Source organism: Nanorana parkeri, unplaced genomic scaffold, assembly GCF_000935625.1.
Source record: "Nanorana parkeri isolate BGI_ZX_2015 unplaced genomic scaffold, ASM93562v1 scaffold2357, whole genome shotgun sequence".
Lineage (NCBI taxonomy): Eukaryota > Metazoa > Chordata > Amphibia > Anura > Dicroglossidae > Nanorana > Nanorana parkeri.
Genome location: NW_017308625.1, coordinates 129066 through 151847, shown reverse-complemented (window position 1 = coordinate 151847; position 22782 = coordinate 129066). Strand labels below are relative to the sequence as shown.

Here is a 22782-nt window from a genome sequence, read left to right as displayed (position 1 = left end):
ATGGTCGTATCCCTTCTCTTTGCTGGTCTTCCTTTTAAATCCTTATCTCTTCTCATGCTGGGGGAGAACTTCCGTTTTGCAGCTGACTGCCTCTTCTCTGGAATGTTACATGGTGTCTGTGTGCGCGCTCCCGACCTGAGCCAGGATGCAGGCAGCAGCTGTTGCCAATCTAACGTGGGCGGGGATGTGGATGTCGGTCGGACGTCATCCTGTAGTCCTGGCTCAGGTCGGGAGCGCGCACACAGACACCATGTGACACCAAGGAGCACAGACACCAAGGAGCCACCATAAAACAGGATATAAGAGCCAGTATTAAGGGGACCAGTTGATTCTGCAGGAAACTAAAACTATTAAAAAAGTTTTTAAAGAAGTAGCATCCATTGAAAGTGGTTTCATCAGCATTTGAAATAGCATGAAAACCTTTTGAATTTAATAGCACTAATCTAAATGTCTCATTTCACTATTGCTATTTCAGTGGTGAGAGTGGAGCAGGAAAAACTGTGGCTGCTAAGTACATTATGGGCTACATATCCAAAGTGTCCGGAGGAGGAAGCAAAGTGCAGGTATTATTGAATCATTATCAGGAATTATGTTGCTGTAATATCAAATTTGGATTTATTTTTCAATTATTTTTCATGGAAAACATGAACACATATTTGACAGCACTGCCAATAAAAATTACCCAAGGTACTTGTAAATTATTGCTACATGTAATATAGTGTATACTTTATAATATAACATAGTAATATAGTAACATAGTAATATAGTATAGTAGTACTATATAGTAGTATAGTATAAAGCTGAGGGGCACTGCTTTTCTATATCATTTACCACTCAGTGATATAGAATATTGACAGCATTCATGACAAGGCTTTTCTTTCATGGTGATCCTCAGGTCTACGCATCCCTGGAATTCGGATTTCTGTTCATGATTGGTGCAAATGGTCAGATGTACGTAGTAAATGATATTATTGAATATACTCGGCACTACAAAGCTACAGCTAGTTTAAAAACAGGAATTCAAGAGATTTAGTGCCATATGCAGTAAGATATTAATTTCAGAAAAATGTTAGGTGACAAATTAACCTACCAGAGACTTTTATTTAGCACACCAATGTGTGTGAATGCATCAAAAGGTTTGACGACTACAGAAAAAAAATGGCTGCACAGAATTACACACAGGGCCAGATTTCCCACAAGGCCAACCGTGGCCCAGCCTCGGGGCGGCAGGAAGCAGAGGGGCAGCAGGGGTGTGGAATCTCCTGACGCCAAGGACTTGCAGTTCCGGGCACGGGTAGTTGTTTTCTACATTTAGCCCTGCTTTGGGCAAGCAGGGCTACATGTAGAGCGGGTAAGCTGCTTGTTTGTTTACAAGTGATCTCGGCACATTGAGGAACCTGGCCATGGGGCAGCAGAGAGAGTAAATCCGGCCCTGATTACTTATAACTATATACTATTGTGCTTAGGTTGGACTGGCAATACCTTTATTCATTTTTGCTTGTTATATGACTTATGAGAGCATTATTGACATACCGTATTTTTCGCTCCATAAGACGCACTTTTTTCCCCCCAAAAGGAGGGGGAAAATGTGCCTGCGTCTTATGGAGCGAATCCCGACGCCCGAGACATGCAGTTTCGGGCGCCGGGCGAGTAGTAGGAGGCCTGCTCGGCTTTAATACGAGTGATCTAATGAGATCACTCGTATTAAAGCCGAGCAGCGGCGGCGATCGAGTTCAGCAGTAGGAGCCACTGCTCGTTTAATACGAGTGATCTAATGAGATCACTCGTATTAAAACCGAGCAGCGGCGACGATCGAGATTACCATAGAGTAGACGAAGAACGGACGTTCTTCGTCTGCTCTGTGTGATCACTGAGACCGTGGCGCTGTAATCACAGCACCACCTGTCTCAAGCGGTCACTAACTGCAGCTTCTGTCACAGCTTCTGTCATAGAAGCTGTGACAGAAGCTACAGTCTGTCAAGTGCTCCATAAGGCGCGCCGGACCTCCTGCGTCCTATGGTTCGGTGCGTCTTATGGACCGCAAAATACGGTACTTATACTGTTGTTAATGGGAACCTTTACTGAGAAAATAAGTAGGGTGCCATTACTAAACTACTCTCTGAATAACTGACCTAGAACAGAGGCAGATTGGGAGTTCTGACTGTGTTAGCAGGATGTTTGTTCCATGACCATTATTCAAAGTACTATGGTAAGAGACAACCAGGCAGCTAGCATTTTCAGACTTAAGTTAGCAGTAGCAGCCTCTAGTTTATGTAGTACAAGTCTAGGTACAGGTTGGACATGGAAAAGCGGCAAAGGTCTCCTGTTGCCATGAAGAAATAAATGGAATAATCCTATCACTGAATATCCATTAAAATGTCTGATGAGGCTGATCGCTACAGAAATAAAGCAAATAATTTCATGTCACATAGCGCTAATATCAAGAAATAAAAACTTGTGGGTTTTATAACATCTAATCGACATATATGAGGAGATCTCTCAACTTTGTGATCATATACAGCCAATAGCCATTGATATGGACATATACAGTATGTTATATTGAAGCCAGATGTGCCCTAAAATCACTGGTATAGATTTATTTCAAAGGTTTACAGCATTGACATACACACTCTTGTGCATGTGTATACATTAGGCAGGCAATCCTACTGCCAACACAATCTCAGGCACCAATAGCTGTTGGTCAGGATAATGCAAACCAACCAACACACTTGTCGGTCACCCCAAGATCAGTTGGCTAGGGTTGTATACTAAACCTCCCAACTGCCACCGAGTCCTGCTGAAATTAGCATTTTCTAATATGTATGGGTTAAATTATAGTATAAATGTAAATTGTATTGTATCTTCCTTCACCCATTTTTGTTTTCCAGCACGTAAAAGACATCATTCTCCAGTCTAATCCTCTTCTTGAAGCATTTGGCAATGCGAAGACAGTCAGGAACAACAATTCAAGTAGATTTGTAAGTTTTGCAACATTGTATCAGTGACTGATAAAAAAATAAAAATAAAGGAGATTTTTCAGAACAAATTCAAATCCCACTAATGTACTGTTAATGGGAATTGCTTGTTACATCCAAGATTACCATCCAGCAATGGATCCAGCAACCGTTACACAGGAGCTGGTGCTAATTTGGAGCAGGGTTATTACTGTGTGTAGCACTTTCCTCTTGGGTTGGTGCAGGATGACCTCCTAAGTGATGAGACAGGTTGACATTTCAGCATTGCCTAACGATATGTCCCCCTGCACTCCTTACAGCATCTAGGACCAATAACAATGGTGGTGCTTGTAGTGATAACCACGGATGGCGGCGTGTACGTCAATCAGTAGGAAACAAGGATTACTAGCACTCAGAAGATGATGTCCAAAATTTGGTGTTCATTTATTCAAACACATCGTCACATATATCACATAGCCAACGTTTCGGGGCCGCACAGGGTCCCTTCCTCAGGGCAACATAGTGACAATAAATATGTAGCAAAAACCAACATATATACACCTCTAGGCACACAAAATGAGGCTTAAGCACCTCCCCATGAAGTCATGATGATGTCAGGATCCACCATAATTTGAAAAAATAAAAGTGAAGAATAACACAGTACATAGAAAAGTGATGCATACCAGATAATCCTACAAATATCAAAGCTTGAACACAGAAATGCTATATCTGGTATGGGAGCTGAAATTGCTGGCATGAAGACTGCAAAATGTTAAAACAAAGGAGCAGGTATCTTGTCAGGCGGAGAAAAAACCTAACAGTACCGTTATGGAAGACCGCGTCACCGGTAGCTATGCCAACGCTGTAGCGTGGATTTGGAGCGCAGCATAATGTATTACCCGCCCGGGGATCTGACTGAGCATGCGCGGAGACCCGGCCTCAAAGGACGCTAGATAGGTTGTCCACTAAGTAAAGGAAAGAAACTAAAATGTTACAGAGCCAATATCAGGATAATCAGGAGCTACAGCACAGCAACAGCTAGTAGTATATGAAGACTAGCCAGGAAATAAATACCATTAGGCAGCATATATGCAAGGGATGGGGTGAACAAAAAGTGCCCCTAGTTGCCAAGCAACGAACGGCTAGCATTATCTAAGTATGCTATTGATTGGGGCAAGGGAGGATACCAAGATAGATAAATGACAAAACAATGGACAGAAACAGTGAAAGAGAAAATAAAGAAAAAATATATACAGGTGAACAACATTTGTAAATACGTAATAAAGTTCAAGCTATATACTGTACATATGAAGGAATGCATGATAGAATGTTATCCATGTAAAAGTGTTACGGTCATATAAATTAATTCAATGCATGGGGCTTATTAAAACATATAAGGCTCAATCATGTAGTAAAGTAAGTAAGTAAACTGTTTACAGTTGTAACAGGGTGAGCCATGATTGGGCAGAGTCATCATGACTTTGCCCAATCATGGCTCTCACTGTTCTCTGTGCCCTGATTGAGCAAAGTCTTGCAACTTACCTGTGGTCAAGTGCAAGGCTTTAGCCAATCAGGGCTCACAAAGCACAGTGCTTTGTGCGGGGTGCGAAGCTGGAAAACAGCCGAACACACGAACTGCCGATGTTCGAGTTGAACTCACGTTCAGCTCCAACATCGAGCCCAACCCTATTCAGGACCATAGGATGTACCGGTGCGTCTTAAACCTTACAGAGGATCTTTACCCATATCTTTGAAAAGGCAATCTACATACAGAAACTTATAGAATATTGCAGGCTTTTAATTATTTGCATACCTTATTTTTTGTTTCCTCCCCATTCTTCTCATAGTGGCCATTTTTACTAAGGGCAGATTAATATATCTCCCTTTACTTCCTGGAACTCTGGCACATGTGACTAGGACATGTGACCATGCACATCCTCTCAGGGGAGAAAAATGCCTTTCCCTGAGATCTTGTGAGATTACAGATGAGATTTCCCAGCAATGCTCTGCTGATGTAATCTTCCCAGGATGCATCACTTTGGGCACATTACATCACTATTGCCCCAGAGGACCAGGATATGGGAAAACAATAATTGTAAGTAAAATAAAATATGTTTGTTTAACTAATGAATGTAAGCGGATGATTTCACATCAGCATACAGAGCTGCATACTGATATGATTTTTAGTGAAAGGGGGTAAAGGTCCAGTTTAAGTGGGTGTATCAAGATTATGACTGCATCTGCAGCCACGATCCAGATAACATTGTTCACAGGTGAAGGGCTTTTATGTACAACTGATCTAGGCAGCTGTGGTAAAGGCCTCCAAAGGTGCTGCCCCCTGCGGACTAAACATACATGTGAGAGTATATGGCCAGTTGTATCTACAACTACTCTATGGCAACAAGCAGAAATTGGGGTGTCTATTTTGCAGTAGGGAAGATGCAAAAAGATCAAAAGATAGGTATTCCCTGTATATTGACTATTTGCAGCAATACAATATCTGGGTGATATGTCATAATAATAATATTGATAATAATAATAATTCTGTAATCACTGGAGCAACACATCTATGAATTTCACCTATGACACTTTGGTTTCTTATGACAGGGTAAATACTTTGAAATACAGTTTAGCCGTGGAGGGGAGCCAGATGGAGGCAAAATCTCAAACTTTCTTTTGGAAAAATCCCGTGTTGTTAACCAGAATGAGAGTGAGCGCAGTTTTCATGTATTTTACCAGGTAAATATATAGAACAGTGTGGAAACTAAAAGAATGTTTATGAAATATTGTTTATTGCTGTGTGCTATAGTAAATGTATGTGCTTAAGCATGTGTAAAATAAAGTAACTCATAATAACCAGCAGCTACCAACCTTCTGGTAACATCCGGCACAACCCCTATCCCCGCCGAAAGTTCTTAGGCTCTGCACCGCTCTCTCCTCCACCCCTTCCCGCCAGCTCCATGCTCCGATCTGCGTCCCCCCTAATCACTGCTGCTCTGTATCGGCAGAGGCAGCAGGGATTGGAGGAGGCACAGACCGCTGCAGCCGGTGGGGGGGTGAAGGAGAGAACAGTGACAGTCAGGATGCCGAGCAGTGAGGAGAGCCGCTGTCAGGATGGAGAGCAGGGCAGTGCCAGGCCGAACTTCAGGATGCCGAGTGGAGGATCGGTAAATATGTGCAATATTTACCGATCCTTCACTATACTGAGCAAACACTGGAGTGATCAGTGCTGATTATTCCAGTGTTTATAAATAACTGAGCACATAGTAAGTGATGTCCCCAGTTGGTGTTTGTGTTGTGATAAAATGATACAGGCGTATATTTAATTGCAACACAAGGTATCACAACGCACGGTATACACATTTTTAATGTATTAATTTTTTTTCTTTTACATTTATGTTTATATATATATAGATATATATATATTTTTTACTGTTGGGGGCTATTGGAGTGATCAGACGATCACTCCAGTGTTTGTGCTGCACGGAGGATCAGTACATATCACTGATATTTACCGATCCTCGGCTCGGCCACGCATCCAGCCGCTATCATCCTCTGCCCACCGCCGGCCATTTGTTTTTGGATCCCTGCTGCCTCAGCCCATATAAGTGGGGAAGAGCAGCTGGGATCCATGGAGACACAGTTACCTCCAGGCAGGGAGGAAAGGATAAAGATGCCGGCGGCCGGAATTTTTGTTAATAGCTGTCATCAGTGGCTTGTCAGCCGCTGATGACAGCTATTAAAGGGGACAGTCCGGGGAACAGTTCTGATATAAGTTCATGGTCTCTAAAGTGACCATGAGCTTATAGCAGCACGGTAAATGCCACCGACGTACGGCATACTAACTATGCGTTTTGGGAACAGTTTTGTTCCGCTGTATGCCTTTCGTCGGTGGCAGGGAAAGGGATTAAAAAAGAACATTAAAAAATTAACCCGTACTGCAAGGGTTAAGTGCTTGTTTTGGTCTAGGGGCTAATATAAAAATAGATACACTCACCCGATCGTTGGTCCCACCTGGCTGCTAGACCAGTCCCCGCATACTCTTTCCCTGGGCTCTAGCAGTCTAAGGACGTCTAAGGCATTCCATTGACATCCATTAGATGTGAGGATGCCAAGGGACATGCCACAGCCGGAGCAGAGGGAGAGAGATAGGTGAGCAGGGATCAAGGAACGAGTGAGTATGTCTTTTTTTATTCTGGCCCCTAGAGAAAAAAAAACGAGCACTTAACCCTTGCCGTTCAGGGGTAGCCCCGTTGCCAGGGTTAATTTTTAAAATGCCTGGAGTTCTTCTACAGTATAAGCAGACCCTTTGTTCAACCACGATTAGGAAGGCAGTGGAAGAAAGGGTGAGGGATGCGATGCCAAATGTCTGAAGCCAATGCTATAAGCAGTATCAATATTGTCAGCATATTTTTATCATGTTATATCAAATTATACCAATAATTTTTTTAGCTTTTAAAACGGTAGTGGTAATACATTGGGGGGAATATCAAAACTGGAGCAGATAAAATCTAGAGCAGATTTGCACTGCAACCAATCAGCTTCTCTATCTCATTTTCTAGTCTTACCTGAGCAAACTGAAGAGAGATGCTGATTGGTTGCCATGGGCAACTGCTGCAGATTCTGTCTGCTCCAGTTTTGATAAATTCCCCCAATTGAGTTTAAGCTACGTATAGTATAGTGAAAGAAAGAAACTGATTCCTTCTCATCTTTTCTAGCTAATAGAGGGAGCTTCACAAGAGCTGAGACAAAATCTGGGCATTATGAATCCCGATTACTATTTCTACTTAAACCAGTCGGATACTTATAAAGTGGATGGCACAGATGATAAAAATGACTTCTCTGAAATGATGGTAAACATTTCTGAATTCTACATCCGAGAATCTGAATGAGCAATTTATGGAATCATTTGAAATTACTTTTATGATTTGTTCTTATCTGGTTTCACTAGAATGCCATGCAGGTCATTGGTATTTCTGGAGAACACCAGCAGATGGTCCTACAGATAACAGCGGGCATCTTGCATCTGGGAAACATCAGCTTCCAAGAACAAGGAAACTATGCCATGGTGGAATGTGCTGATTGTGAGTAGTGCTTTCTCAAATCAATTACCAGTATGTTCTAATTTAAAGAGAAGAGAATATTGTGGCATTCTGAAATCTAGGGGGAAAATAAACCTCCATGAAATTTGGTAAAACTAAACTCTAGGTAGACAACTGATGAAATACATACAGTATATGGGGGCTGTGTTACCTGACAATAGAGTTGCATTTCTGTCCATCCAGTCCTGAGGTATACACAGCTCTGACCCACAGTACAGCCCTGGGAAGAAGAACTGATCTTTCTCTACTGCATTTTCACATCTAGTTGCAGGTCCCTTTCTCACCTCTACTCTGCCACTGAACAGCGACAGGAGAAACAGCACACCAATGAGCTTATTTTTCTGTCACTCTGCTCTCTCCCCCAATCATCATGTTCCTTGCACATGATGTTCTCTTTCTGCTTCTTGTCCCTTCCCTTCTCTTTAACTGTACAGTAGACTACAAATTCAGATGCTTTAATAAAAAAAACCATATAATAATGATGAATTAATGATTACAGAGCTGCATGAACGTTATCTACTCAATGTTCAGCATTACATTATTCTAATTTAACAATCTTACTGTTGCTTAATGTTACCTAATGTTTTTACTGCTTTGGCCATGGGCTGCTGCCCTATCTGAAAGTGCATACCATCTGTCATGTTAATCTCAGGTTTGGGCTATGTATTCCCACAAGGCCACCAAGGCCCGGCATCGGGGCAGCAGGGAGTAGAGTGGCAGCAGGTGTGTGGAATTTCAGTTTTGGCCTGCGGAATATCAGGAGATGTGGCTCTGGGCTGAGAGAGGTTAGCAGGCAGGGAGATATGTGCAGTATATAATAGTAATGTAAATTGGATGAACTGACTGGGCTTGGAATGTCATAATGTGCTGCTAGCTCTTCCCTTGTCAGTGCAGCTAGCTGTTGGAGATGCAACAGCATACAGTACGTGTTTGTGTTGCTGACATTCAGTATTGTCTTTTGAGCACTAGATGGCACTGTGGTGCAAAGCTAGCCAGTATGCTATTTGCCTATATGCATTCTTATCTGTGAAATACAGGACGTTATATCCATATATATGTTTTCTTCTCTATGATCTATATGTTTCCTGTATAATGCTGTATTCCTGTACACAGATGTAATGTCCTTATAAGCAAGTAAAACTTAATTCAGCATTCCTCAAGATCTCAGAGCTTCATCTAAACATAAAACCAATACTAGCAGCACATTAATCCATTCCAAGCCCATAATGTCAGGTGTAAGTGTGTTTTAGCTAGGGCTACGCTGCTTGCTTTAATTCCTAAATGCCTTCCTAAGGTGAAATGTCTCAAAATTGTCTCTAAGTTGTCTCTGTTTCTAAATTGTCTCTAAACTGTTGCAAGCTTGCAGGGAAGCTCCAGGATGACAGCAGAACAGTTCCAAAGTGCTCAGCTGACCTGATGGAATAAAGCTGAATAATTTTTGTGATACTTTAAGAAGTGCTCAGGAAGACTTCTAGAATGTGCAAAAGTTTGGAGGTCATTTACTGTCGTAAATGCTGAATGCAATTAGTGTACAGTTGTGAAAATGTCACAAAATGTGCAGTGAGCAGCAAACATAAATACATGTTGCAAGAGCACTTCAAAAAATGCACAAAACTAAAACTTTGCGGTTAGTTAGCATGACATTTGCGCTTTGTAACTGAAAATTTTGTCAAAAAAACATGTTCTTAAATTCCCCCCACTGTATGTTACTGGATAGAGCTGAAATTGAGAGACAGCATATGTTATCAGCACCACATTAGCTGGTAAGTGGGCCAGCAGTTCCACTTAGCTGAGACGACTGACTTTCACAGATGTCAGCCAAGAAAAATGAAGCAGAAAAATCTCTTAGTTCTAGCTATTTGTTATTAGATAGATAGATAGATAGATTGATAGATAGATAGATAGATAGATAGATAGATAGATAGATAGATAGATAGATAGATAGATAGATAGATACATTACAGTATATACACACAGTATATGGGTTAACAGTTAGAATATCATGCCTCTGTCTTATTGTGTTATAGTGCTGGCCTTCCCTGCCTACCTGCTTGGTATAGACAGGGATCGCCTCAATGATAAACTCACCAGCCGCAAGATGGATAGTAAATGGGGAGGACGTTCTGAGTCTATCACAGTGACCTTAAATGTGGAACAAGCCACTTATACAAGAGATGCTCTGTCCAAGGCTCTGTATGCCCGAATGTTTGATTTCTTGGTGGAAGTAAGTAAATAACAAATGTGTAGGTCCCAGTGATTATGTTATAAGATGTTTCAAAATTGATCTGCTTTGTCTCATACACAAAATGCAGTTAGACCACAAAATAGACCTAAACCTGATATGACACTTGCCTATTGTTAGCCCTCTCTCTTCGTATGATTCAACCCAGTAATATTTACTGGACAAGCCACACTGGATTTATTCTGGCTATAATCCTAGGAACCATTCTTTGGTACAGGATGTGCTAATGAATGGCTATACAAGCAGAGGAAGCCAGTCAGTAGCTAAACACAGCAAGTGCCAATAGGACTAGAGTGAGTACAAAGTTTCTGAACAGTAAAATAATATAGGTCTCTATTATATGAAGTGAAATGAAAAACAGAGGAAATAGCTTAGGTTATATATTGAGTTTAGAGTCCACAATCATACTAATTGCCTTAGTATGATGATTAGAAAATCGAATGCAACATTAATTTCACAAATTTGAACAAAATTATTTATAAATATTTAAAGGAGAAGTATTGGGAGAGTAAAGTCTTTCCAATGCTTAGAGGCAGCATGGTACACTGCAGGTGTCACACGTCTACTCTTTTGATTGAGAACTGAGTGATTGCAAACCGCTGATCACTCAGCTCATGGCTTCTCCCTGCAGAGAGTAGTGACTGTCATTCACCGCTCCCCTCAGGGATTCCACCTCCCCTATCTGTTCCTCCAGCGCTTATTGGAGGGACAGACAAGGGAGGAGGTGGGCACAGCTGGCTCTGCCTCTAGAGAGACAGCAGGGTGGATCCTGACAATATTGTTGGGATCTTTCTTGGTTGCAGTGTTGATCCATGCTGTCATCATATAGCGGGCAGTATTAGTAAATGTACTCCTGTGACCCAAAAGAGGACTAAAGCCAAAAAAAAGGTGGCTTTAGTTCTCTTTTAAAGTTGAAATATACAGTATTCCTCCATAGCCACAAAGGCTATACATCCACTTTGTGTGCACCAAATACCCTTGTAAACCCAGATATTACTTTGTAAAAGTAGAAGCGACAGCATCACTGTGCTGTATATAGCCTGTGCAGAGATCAGAGCTGTGGGAAGGTCCGTGCAAGTGCACCCATTACACACTTCCTGCAGAAAACTACAAGAGGCCCAGAAACAAGACCAGTCACCCTACACTTGGAGAGAGAGCAGCAGTGACTGATATAATACAGGAAACTCCTGCACAGAGACAAAGTTTCACAGTGGATCATTGCACATATCTGGAAGAAATGCACAAAGCCCACCAAGATTCAAGTAAGAATACACAGGCCTCTTACAGTACAGGTGAAACTCGAATAATTAGAATATCGTGCAAAGTTCATTTATTTCACTAATGCAACTTAAAAGGTGAAACTAATATATGAGATAGACTCATTACATGCAAAGCAAGATAGTTCAAGCCGTGATTTGTCATAATTGTGATGATTATGGCTTACAGCTCATGAAAACCCCAAATCCACAATCTCAGAAAATTAGAATATTACATGCAATCGATAAAACAAGGATTGTACATAGAACAATATCGGACCTCTGAAAAGTACAAGCATGCATATGTACTCAGTACTTGGTTTGGGCCCCTTTTGCAGCAATTACTGCAATTACTTTTGCACGATATTCTAATTATTCGAGTTTCACCTGTATATTTAGACAATATTTGCTTATCCCAGAGTTCAGCTTTAATATGCCATTGATCTAAACTTTTATTTCTACCTCCTACATTCGGTTAACATTGAATATTTTAGTTTTTTTTGTAGTATAACTGACTGCATGTTCTTTTTTCTAGTCAATTAATAAAGCTATGCAAAAACCCCATGAAGAATATAGCATTGGGGTACTGGACATCTATGGGTTTGAAATATTCCAGGTAAATCAGCATGATTTGAGTTGTTTAGTTATTGCACTTGTGGCTTAAATCATTTGATAAGAGTTTTCTTTATAAATACATGTAATAATAATAATAGTAATAATAATATTAATAATATTAATAATAATACTAGTAATATTAATAATACATCTCCTTCAACTGATTAGCTAGTTATTTCTTGCTGCTCACATGCGCATATACAATATGTAGTAAAAATGAACAGACTGGTGAAGTGTCAGTGTCATTACAACATCACAGACTAGACATTGAGCGTGAATTCATATAATCTACCTTGAATCTCCCCACATCAAACATTTTGGGCACCTTTTAAACACAAACAATGAACTTATCTTATTTGCTCCCTTTTAGTCACTTCAATATACCATTTCAAGGATTTTGTTATATAATTTCAATATGTGCAAAAAAAAATACCCATTGATGGCCAGAATACTTGTGAGATGACAATCTCCTGTGACTGCTGCCCATGCTACACTGCTATTAGTTAGCATTATTCCCAGCTCTCACTGTGGACTGCAGAACACCTTCCCCTATGCCATACAGATAATGATAGGTGTTGTCCTAAAACACTTCTTGTACTAGGTCACCCTAGGGCCAGAAGTGTGTTACTTGCAGGATTACTAGGTGAAATTGAAGTCAGAAAACTCTTACAGCCATCACATCTAAGGACTGGTAAACTGCAATATTTGAGGATAGCACAGTGGCTTAGTGGTTAGCACTTCCACATTGCAGCTCTTGGTCCCCAGTTTGGATCATAGCCAGGACACTATCTGCATGAAGTTTGCATGTACTCCTTGTGCTTATGCGGGTTTCCTTCGGGTAGGCTGGTTTCCTCTTACACTCCAAAGACATGCTGGTAGGTTAATTGCCTCCTGTTTATATTGGCCCTCTATGTATGCATGTGAGATAGGGACCTTAGATTATAAGCTCCTTGAGGGCAGGGATTGATGTGAATGTACAATGTGTGATGTGTTGCATAAATTGACAGTGCTATATAAATACCTAAAATAAATCATTTAGAAGTGGTCAGGGTCAGATTTTGTTCTGTCACAATGCAATATTATATTTTAGCTGAGTGAGGAATTTATGAGTCATGATGTAACCTTGTAATCTATCTATCTCACAATTTGCCTCACTGCCCCTGTTTAGCACTGTTTTGCTGTGCAACAGAATTGATAAATGTCCCCCAATATAAATGTAGCGCTCACCCCCTAAGAAGCCGGTGGAATAACCGGGTCATCACTAGTCTGTCTGGGATTTGATTATGCAGCTGTCCCATTAGCATTCAACCACCCTCTTCTAGTGCCCACAAAGCTGATGTCCACTCCAGTATTGCAATGCTGAATAACTTTTTATTAACCCCTTCATGACTTAGGCCCTTTTTCACTTTTTGCAACCATGTTATATTCCACATTTTAGGCCTGAAAATTACTTAAAACCCCCAAACATTATCGGGTCTATTCACAAAATTGAGTGAATAACCGATCCAAAGCAAAGTGAGTCGAACGCTGTTCGGCTATTCACTTCAGGCTTGTACGGCTGATTTCATCCATATATTGTGTGAATATACCAAGTAACCAGGGGATGCTGAACTGTCAGGACCATGAGAGCTCAGCAGAGTCGGCTTTCATATCACCTCCGGCTCTGCTAAGCTCTTATTGTAATGAAGGGGGGAGAGAGCACCCGCCAGAAATGATCGCAGATAGCAGAGGAAGCAATAGCATCTTTGCTATCTGCAAGATGGGGTTTTTTTTGTATTCTGACAGATGAGAATAAAAAAAAAAGTCAGCATAGGAATGCATAGCTAGATTTCTACTAGCTATTTCAATTTGCAATATCCAATAGCAAGCTGGCTATTGCACCCGCCCTCTGCTGCTGTCAATCACTAGAAGAGGACCTGATGGAGAACTTCAGGTCCCCTCTGCTGATTGACAGCAGTAGTGGGTGGGTGCAATAGCTAGTTTGCTACTGGCTATTGCAAAGTGAAATAGCCAATAGGAATGTAGCTATGCATTCCTATGCTGTTTTCTCTTTATTCCGACTGACGGCGGCCAGCGGCGCCGTCAGAAAAAAAAAAACAGAGCAAGGAAAGGTTTACCATGCCAGATCGAGCAGAGTAAACCTCTCCGGGAGAAAATGTTTCTCTCCTGTGCAGCCGGGAGCCGCTATCTAATAGCGGGAGACTGCCGGAGCATTCGGGAAAGTAATGACAGATCAGCGTCCCTGGTTACCTGGTAACCAGGGGACGTTGATCTGTCTCTGCAAGTAGCCGAAGGCAGCCGTGTGATGACGGCCAGCTTCAGCTTACACCTCGGCTCAGTCGAGCCGAGGCATATGCTTTTGGCTCGACTGAGCTGCTCGGCCAACTTCGGGAGCTGTAGGGGCTATAGTGAATAGCCCGTACAGCAGCCCTTCGGTTCTACTGAACCGAAGGGGTCCTGGGGCCGAAGCTAGCTGAAGAATCAGCCGAAGCTACGGCTAGATCCTTCGGCAGCTTTGTGAATAGACCCCTATAGAATAAAATGGTGGCCGTTGCAAATTTGTATGTTGCACGATATTAGCGCAACTCCTTATCAAACCCCAAAGTGAAAGTGAAAAATGCACTTAAATGCCCCAAAACACAATAAACTACCGATTTGTTTTTAAAAAAATAAAAGATGAGGTTACAACGAGTAAATAGATACCCAACATGCCCAGGTTAAAAATTGTGTGCGTCCGTTAAAGGCCACAAAATTCAGTACCCCAAAAAGTCCATAGACGACGCTTTAAAAGCCCCCACAAGTCATCAGTTTAGAGATACCCAAAAATACTGGCCCTAGGATTATTGCTCTCACTCAACTATACCCAACATGTGTGTCACGTTCGTCGTTTTCCTAAGTAGGTGCCCCCGACGTGTGTTTTCTTGAAGACGCGCATGCTCGTGGGGCGGGGGACTTAAAAAAATTTTTACATTATTTTTACATTTATTTAATGTTAATTTTAAGAACTGTTATTTAATTTCTTTTTACTTTACTTTAATTGCCATCACATGGTGGTGACAGGTAATCTTTAAGGTGATGCTAGGGGTCCAAAAGACCACCAGTGTCACCTTTACACTCTCAATAAGCTATTGAAGTGCAGATCGCACTTCAATAGCTTATAGCTGAGCTTCAGGAGCCCAGCACTGACAGCTATAGGTCCCGGTTCCCATAGAACGGGGAGGGGATCGATGAACGAGGTTTCGTCCATCACCTCCCCAGCTTCCTGCCGACACCAAAGAAGCAACGGAGCCCGGGAAACATGGTGGGGGTGTTGGGCGGGAGGGGGCACCCGTTCACCGGCCGGTAGAAGCGATCTGGCGGCAGCTGAGCCGCCAGAATCGCTTCTGCTGTAAAGCCGGCAGTCGGCTTTACATGTTTAAACAGCCCCGATGCCAGCGTCGTTGGTCGTGAAAGGGGTTAAAACTTCTTCTCACTTAGGAGATAGGGTATAGGGATCCTAGACATCCAGGGTGTAACAGACATAGACTCCAGACTCACCAGACCTTGTTAGCATCTCAGTAAAGATCCACTTGGAGTACAGCAAATAGCAATTGGAGTAACAGATGAGCAGGAAAAGAGTACAAATCCTCAGCAGGAGAGACACCAGCCATGCTCCAGAGCTCCTCTATATTCAAGGCACCTCCAGCGGACATCAGCTTCTCTGGTTCTACTCCTCTGGCAAACAACACAGGCCTCCTCCTTACTGGAGGCCCCAGGAAAACACTTCCCTCATTCCAGCCTCTGCCCACCCCCAGGCCTCAGGACTAGCCTGTGGGGTGGCTGGACAGCATCCAGCCCTAATCCATGGCTGGTCCAGACTAGTCTGAGCACATGGCAATTCCCTCCACTATATGTACCCTATCCCAGCATGCAACACTGGTTGAGAGAAACCCAGTGATTGGCTATTGCACTCTACATACTCTTACAATGTCTCTCATTGGCTGCCCCACAATATACCACCCCATTGGGTACAGTCAATGCCAGACACCTGGAATTAACCAGATAAATACCATTATAATCCAGCCAGGCTGACTACAGCCCTGGCAATCACTAAAAGTCTAGTCGCCACCTCACAAAAGGTGATGGGGGCTACATAGATAAGGGAAAAAAAGACTTTAGTATCCAAAGCTATTTAATTATGTTACAGAGTAAAGAGAATAGTAGGTATTCTCCTATTTATCAGGTGTTCTTCTATTTTCAGGCATATTTTTAGTGTTTTCAATCCTGTAGATGCATACATATTTACAGATATATACTTATACAGAGATCCTTTTTCAACCACCTTTGTAGAATAAACATTGATAAGGATATTGGTCTCTAGTAAAGACAAAAAAAATACAAAAGTAAAATTCATTTATTACAGGTATTTATATATAGCGCCAACAATTTATGCAGCACTTTACATAGTTGCACATTCACATCAGTCCCTGCCCTCAAGGAGCTTACAATCTAAGGTCCCCATCTCACATACAGGGCCAATTTAGACAGGAGCCAATTAACCTACCAGCATGTCTTTGAAGTATGGGAGGAAACCGGAGTACCTGGAGACAGTGGCGTAGGGGGGCAGCCGGTGCGCTGGCCCCGGGCGTAACGCTAAATGGGGGGGGGGCGCTGGCCGCTGGCCGAAAATGGCACTTTTGGCTAAATGCCGAAAGTGCAATTTTTCTGCCATTTTGTCGGCGCAGCCTTGATTTCTTTCCTCCCCGCTGGGCGCTGCTCTGTGTCCCAGCGGGGAAGAGAGAAAGTGACAGCTGGCCGAGTGCTGCAGGAGGAGAGCGCTGTGAGCGGCCGGTGTCTCTCCTCCCACACCGCTCAGACGCCTATCACAGTCCGGCAGAGCGGTGTGGGGGCGGATACAGCCCAGGCTGTCACAGGAGGCTGAGCTCTTCTCCCTGCTCTGCTTGCTCAGCCTCCTGTGACAGCATGTCAGAGAGGAGAACGAGAGCAAACACTCAGCGATCAGTGAACGCTGAGTGTTTGTAGATAATTGAGGATATGGTATGGTTACTATACAGTATCCTCAATTATGTAAATATTTTAAAAATGTGAAAAAATGTAAATAAAAACATGTGTGTGTGTGTGGAGTGTACAGTTCCAGTGGATATTTATATAATGGGGGTGGGGGCGAAATGTTTTTCTGCCCCGGGCGCCCATAACTTTGGTTACGCCACTGCCTGAAGGAAACCCACGCAAGCACAAGGAGAACATGCAAACTCCTTTACCAATGACCTGGCTGGGATTTGAACCTGGGAGCCCCAGAGCTGCAAGGCAGAAGCGCTAACCACTACGGCACTGTGCTGCCCAATAGACAATAGCAAAAAGTTTCCCAGCACACTCACCAGCCAGCATGCAAAAAAACTTGTCTCGCCGCTAAGGTTAAAAACAGAGGTTGAGATGCACGTCTTCTGCAGAAAATGTGAAAGCCGCGCCAAGGCACCTCTATATAGTGCGGTCCTAACTCTAAACTATGAGAGTCTCCATCTTGAAGCACATGTGGCAAATGATCAAATTGTTTGACAGGAGGAAGCCCAACCTCCCTTAAGGGAGGTTGGGCTTTTTGTTATTACTATTGCTATTTTTGCTATTACTGTTTAAAGCCCTTCCATGTGCACCTTGCTGTAAAGCTGGTAACAAATTGATGAGTGCGTTTGTCATTTGCTTGCCCAATAGATAATAATACATAATAAAGGCAGCCTATATAAATAATGGTAGTTCTCTGTGCTTGATGAATGGGATGATGGGATCCATTGACTCAAAGTTATCAGGTGAAGTGCTAGGATTTGGCATGGTTTTCCCAGTGCAGGACAAGTAAGGGCCACAGGAAAGCCATACAGCTCATATCCAAGAGTATTGCTCCTGCCACTATTGACAGGTGTGCCATACAGCCGCGTGTAATTAGCCTGTACAAACCAATGACGGGCTGGCTGAAGACCCATCTGTTTGCCAATGTATCAGGACCTATGCATTTCACTGAACGCAGGGGGTCTGAGTTGAGGGCAGTGCATAGGTCCTTGAATGCATAAAGAAAGTTTTGGCTATAAAAACACTTTAATGCAACTACTACATCTCAGGACTTTTAAGCTGCAATATGTACCATTTTTTGGGGAGGAGGGCTTTAAGTTGCTTTAAGGCCTCATTCACACAGCTAAGTGTCGGCCCTTACAGATCTGTGTGGCGTGCACGACCATATCTGGCCGGTCCCGGGAAGGACAGGTGCTGCGTGTAATTGTAAGCCCGTTCTTCTCAATGGGAGTACGCGGCCGTATGCTCACACGAACTTCTCATCCATGTGGGTGCGGGTGTCCATGCTCAGACGCAGACAAGATCCATCCTGTCTGCATACGAGTACGGATACCCGCACGGATGTGCAGCTCGAGAAGAACAGGCTGCTGCGTACAATCACACGCAGCACCTGTCGTTCCCGGGAGTGGCCCGATACGGCTGTGCACGCCGCATGGATCTGTATGGGCCGACACTTAGCTGTGTGAATGAGGCCTTAGTGTTGGGGGATGCCTTTGTGTTCGAAAGACTTTGAAACATATGTACAGTGAAGGGAACAACATTCTTTATACTTTTTGTCAGTGCTGAAACCTACCAACTAATTAATCTACTAGTCTTCATGCACCCCACTTCATGATTACTTTAATACATAAAGAAAAAATATATTTTATAGCTGTAGCAAAGTTCCAAATAATAAAGGAGAGATATTAAAATATCTAGAGGTTGATATTCTACCATGCACTTTACCACATACAATAGAAGCAATTTGTAAAATCAGTTTTCACAAACTATTAACCATTTACCTTGTCTCTGTTGTACGCAGAAAAATGGCTTCGAACAATTTTGCATCAATTTTGTGAATGAAAAACTGCAGCAGATCTTCATTGAATTGACGTTAAAAGCTGAGCAGGTATTGCATTTTTTCTTTGCTAACTGTACTTTTACAGATAGGGGGGAAGATTAAGGAAAAAAGGAAAAAGTCAAATGTCATAGAGTCTTTTAAATGTACAGGTGCACTGGCCAATAAATGCAAGAACATGAGCTCCCGATCTAGCAGTTAAAAAGTTAGCTAAACCAGTCAGCTCACTCTTTGTCACTCACTTATGAATCGTTTGTATTTTACAGCAATCAAATAAACTGCTTACAAATTTTATATTCAATATCTCAAAAATGTGAGATCATGATATGTAATTACTGTATTAAACTCCATTTAGGAAGAATATGTTGCAGAAGGCATTAAATGGTCCCCAATTGAATACTTCAATAATAAGGTTGTGTGTGACCTCATTGAGAACAAATTGGTGAGTATAACAAGAAACATACAACAAAGAATGCAATGGTGTGCCAAGCACAATAACTGGTAACCACTAGACATGTGCGATTCGTTTCGTTCCGAATCGAAATTCGGACGAATTTTCGGAAATTCGGACATTCGAATGTATCCGAATTCTGAATTACAGACATAACGAATGCAAACGAATCCGAATTTCCATTTCCGAAATTCGGTAGCGGTAGTTCGAACGTTCGTTTCTCTTTCTGTTCTTATTCGTTTCGTTCGTTGGAGCAAAGTGACAATAGAGAAGGAGAAAAATATTTTTCCCCCCTCAAATGTCACTTTGCTGCAAACGAATGAACGAAACGAATAAGAACAGAAAGAGAAACGAACGTTCGAACTACCGCTACCGAATTTCGTCCGAATCCGAATTGAATTCACACCCGAATCCCGAAAAACGAAATAACACAAATCTGAATTTAAAACGAAACGAATTTTTTGGCAGTGCACATGTCTAGTAACCACTAACCTAGCTCATACCCGATCTGATTCCACTGCAGTCTGAATGACTGATGTGACTTTACTTTAAAGCCCATCTCCAGGCAAACCAAAAAGCAACCGTTGCAGAGGAGGTACCCCTGCAATGCAATGATTATGTGCACATTTATTTCTAGGGGACTGGAAAAAGCTGTTTCACTTACGTGATCACCGCTCCTGCTGGGAGTTCCTCTAGGCTGCTAGACTGGTCCCTGCAGACTCTACTTTCCCTGGCTCTGGCAGTCTAAGGACTGCTCATGTCATCATGTCTAATGCAGGCTCCACCGACTGTATTCGACGTGAGGACACTGAGGGACATTCTAGCAACCGGAGTGGAGGGGAGAGAGGTGAGTGCTGACCGCCAGAGCAGTGGGGATCAGGTAAGTTACTTTGCTTCAGTCCCCTAAGCATAAATGAGCAGTTAAAGTGACATTAAACCCTCAGATTTTTTAAAAGAAACCAATACTGTAATGTGTGCCTTACTGTAATCCATGGTTGTTTCCCTTCTCTTTGCTGCTCTTCCTTTAAAAATGTATCTCTTCTCATACTGGGGGAGAACTTCCCTTTGCAGCTGAGTGCCTCTTCCTGTAGTGCTGGCTCAGGTTGTGAACCTGCACACAGACATCATGTATCCATTCCAGAGACAAGGCAGTCTGCTGCAAAACAGAAGTTCTGCCCAGCATGAGAAGAGATAAAGATTTAAAAGGAAGAGCAGCAAAGAGAAGGGAAACAACCATGGATTACAGTAAGGCGCACATTACAGTATTGTTTTATGTTAAAAAATCTGAGGGTTTAATGTCACTTTAACTCCTGCAGTGCGGGGTTAGCCCCACTGCATGGGCAGTACTTTGGCTTACCTGGAGATAGGTTTGAAAAAATTTTCAATATCGTATATATAAGACTGTAATAATAAAATATACATTGTTCTCTTTCCTGCCAGAATCCTCCAGGAATCATGAGTGTGCTAGATGATGTGTGTGCAACTATGCATGCTACAAGTGGGGGTGCAGACCAGACCCTGTTACAAAAACTCCAAGCTGCTGTGGGGACACATGAACACTTTAATAACTGGAATTCTGGCTTTGTTATTCATCATTATGCTGGAAAGGTAAATAGCAATAGATTAGGCCAGTTCAAAGATAGAAATCTAAGTTAGGGAAACTTGCAGTTATATACTGTATGTTCCAGTGGCGGACCTAAGGAACAAAGGGCCCCGATGCAAGATATTTTTTTGGGGAACCCCACCCTAAAAAAAAAACCCACAAACCCCCCAATCCACACCCCCTGAAGCAACCACTAAAAAATAAAGCTGAAAAAATAGAAAAAAAATCGATCTAAAAAATATATATTTGAGCATATTTATTTATTACAGAGAAATCTGAGCACTGTGTCAGTGTAAACAAATGTAACAATAAAATAAATATAATATGCCCAATAATGTGCCTGCAGGCGTCTTCTTTGTCCCCCGGCTCCCTCCTCACTCAGCACACGGCGGTCGGCGGGACCCATAATACCTGGCCGGATGATCCGACACTCACGGCGCAGAGACGGGGGGCCTGCTGGCCCGCCAGATACTGATCCGCTGCTAATCGGCGGCCGGCAAGTCCCACCATCTATGCACAGGAACTGTGCTGGGCCCCCCATCCCCAGGCTCAGGCCCCGGTGCGGCCGCACCGGCTGCACCGCCGGTAGGTCCGTCACGGGTATGTTCTTAATATTCTTTAGATTGGGTTTTAGTAGTTAAATTATTTGGTTTATTTCTTTCACACTAGCTTACTCTTTTCTAGCCCGCTAACCCTTTTCTCTTTGTACTTTTCATTTTGCTCTGATTTTTATAATGTTAGATAAGGAAGCACAAATTTGTAATTTATTTTATTGTGTGGATCTAATAGCAGTGATTTCTGTCAGTCTCATGTTATATGTATCCAGTTCAGCATGTCCCCTGTCTCCAACAATGCCTGTAGCGTGTCTGCAGTCTTTGAGCAACTCCTGTTTCATGTCTTTAGTCTCTTAAAGCTTTCTGTAGCATTACATTCACTGAATATTATGTGCACAAGGCCACATTTGAGACCTTTATAATAAGAAAGTTGACCACCACTGGTCTATAGTATACATTTTTTTAACCAAGGCTGTTTATGAATGAACGGGGAATCTACATGGTATTAGACATTTATAGTGCAAAAATAACAAGCACTGCAGGCCTGTGTAATATCTTTTATTATGTCCCTCCAGGTATCATATGATATTGAGGGTTTCTGTGAGCGAAATCGGGATGTTTTATTCATAGACCTTATTGATTTGATGCAGAGCAGTGAGTAGTAAGTAGGCTATATTTTACCACCTATATATGCTTTTACTGTTCATACTTCAGGGCAGTATTTACTTTAAGCAATTAACACAATGCCAAAGACAATTAACCCAATGACAAAAGCAATAAGCAATGTATTTTTATTATTATTATTATATTTATGTGTGCAGGTCAGGTTTTGTTAGCCAAAGAACAATGCAATGCAACCTCGTTTATAGACTGATAATTAGGGTAGCTTAATTTCTTTTTTTAATTTACAGTTTTAGAATGTTGTGTTGAATTGTAGCTGCATACACAGTTATAGTTTGGGGTTGAACTTCCAGCTTCTATATTTTCTCCGTTTTTATTGCATTGTCTTGGACAATAGTGAACAGAACCTATGCCCTTGAACTATTACAACCTGAGTGTTTTAATTCCCCTTAGGTTTAACCTTTTTTTTTTTTACAAGCTGCAAAA

General features: G+C 42.2%; 1 protein-coding gene across 1 annotated transcript in view; it reads left to right on the top strand.

Moving 5' to 3' along the window:
- MYO1F (myosin IF) overlaps positions 1-22782 on the top strand; it is a 76887-nt gene that overhangs the window by 16338 nt on the left and 37767 nt on the right. The window contains exons 5-15 of the mRNA XM_018573384.1: positions 476-563; positions 2889-2978; positions 5562-5693; positions 7673-7807; positions 7906-8038; positions 10084-10280; positions 12090-12170; positions 19032-19118; positions 19423-19509; positions 20959-21126; positions 22251-22329. Of these exons, the coding sequence (XP_018428886.1) occupies positions 476-563; positions 2889-2978; positions 5562-5693; positions 7673-7807; positions 7906-8038; positions 10084-10280; positions 12090-12170; positions 19032-19118; positions 19423-19509; positions 20959-21126; positions 22251-22329 (1277 nt within the window). The remainder of the gene's footprint in view (positions 1-475; positions 564-2888; positions 2979-5561; positions 5694-7672; positions 7808-7905; positions 8039-10083; positions 10281-12089; positions 12171-19031; positions 19119-19422; positions 19510-20958; positions 21127-22250; positions 22330-22782) is intronic.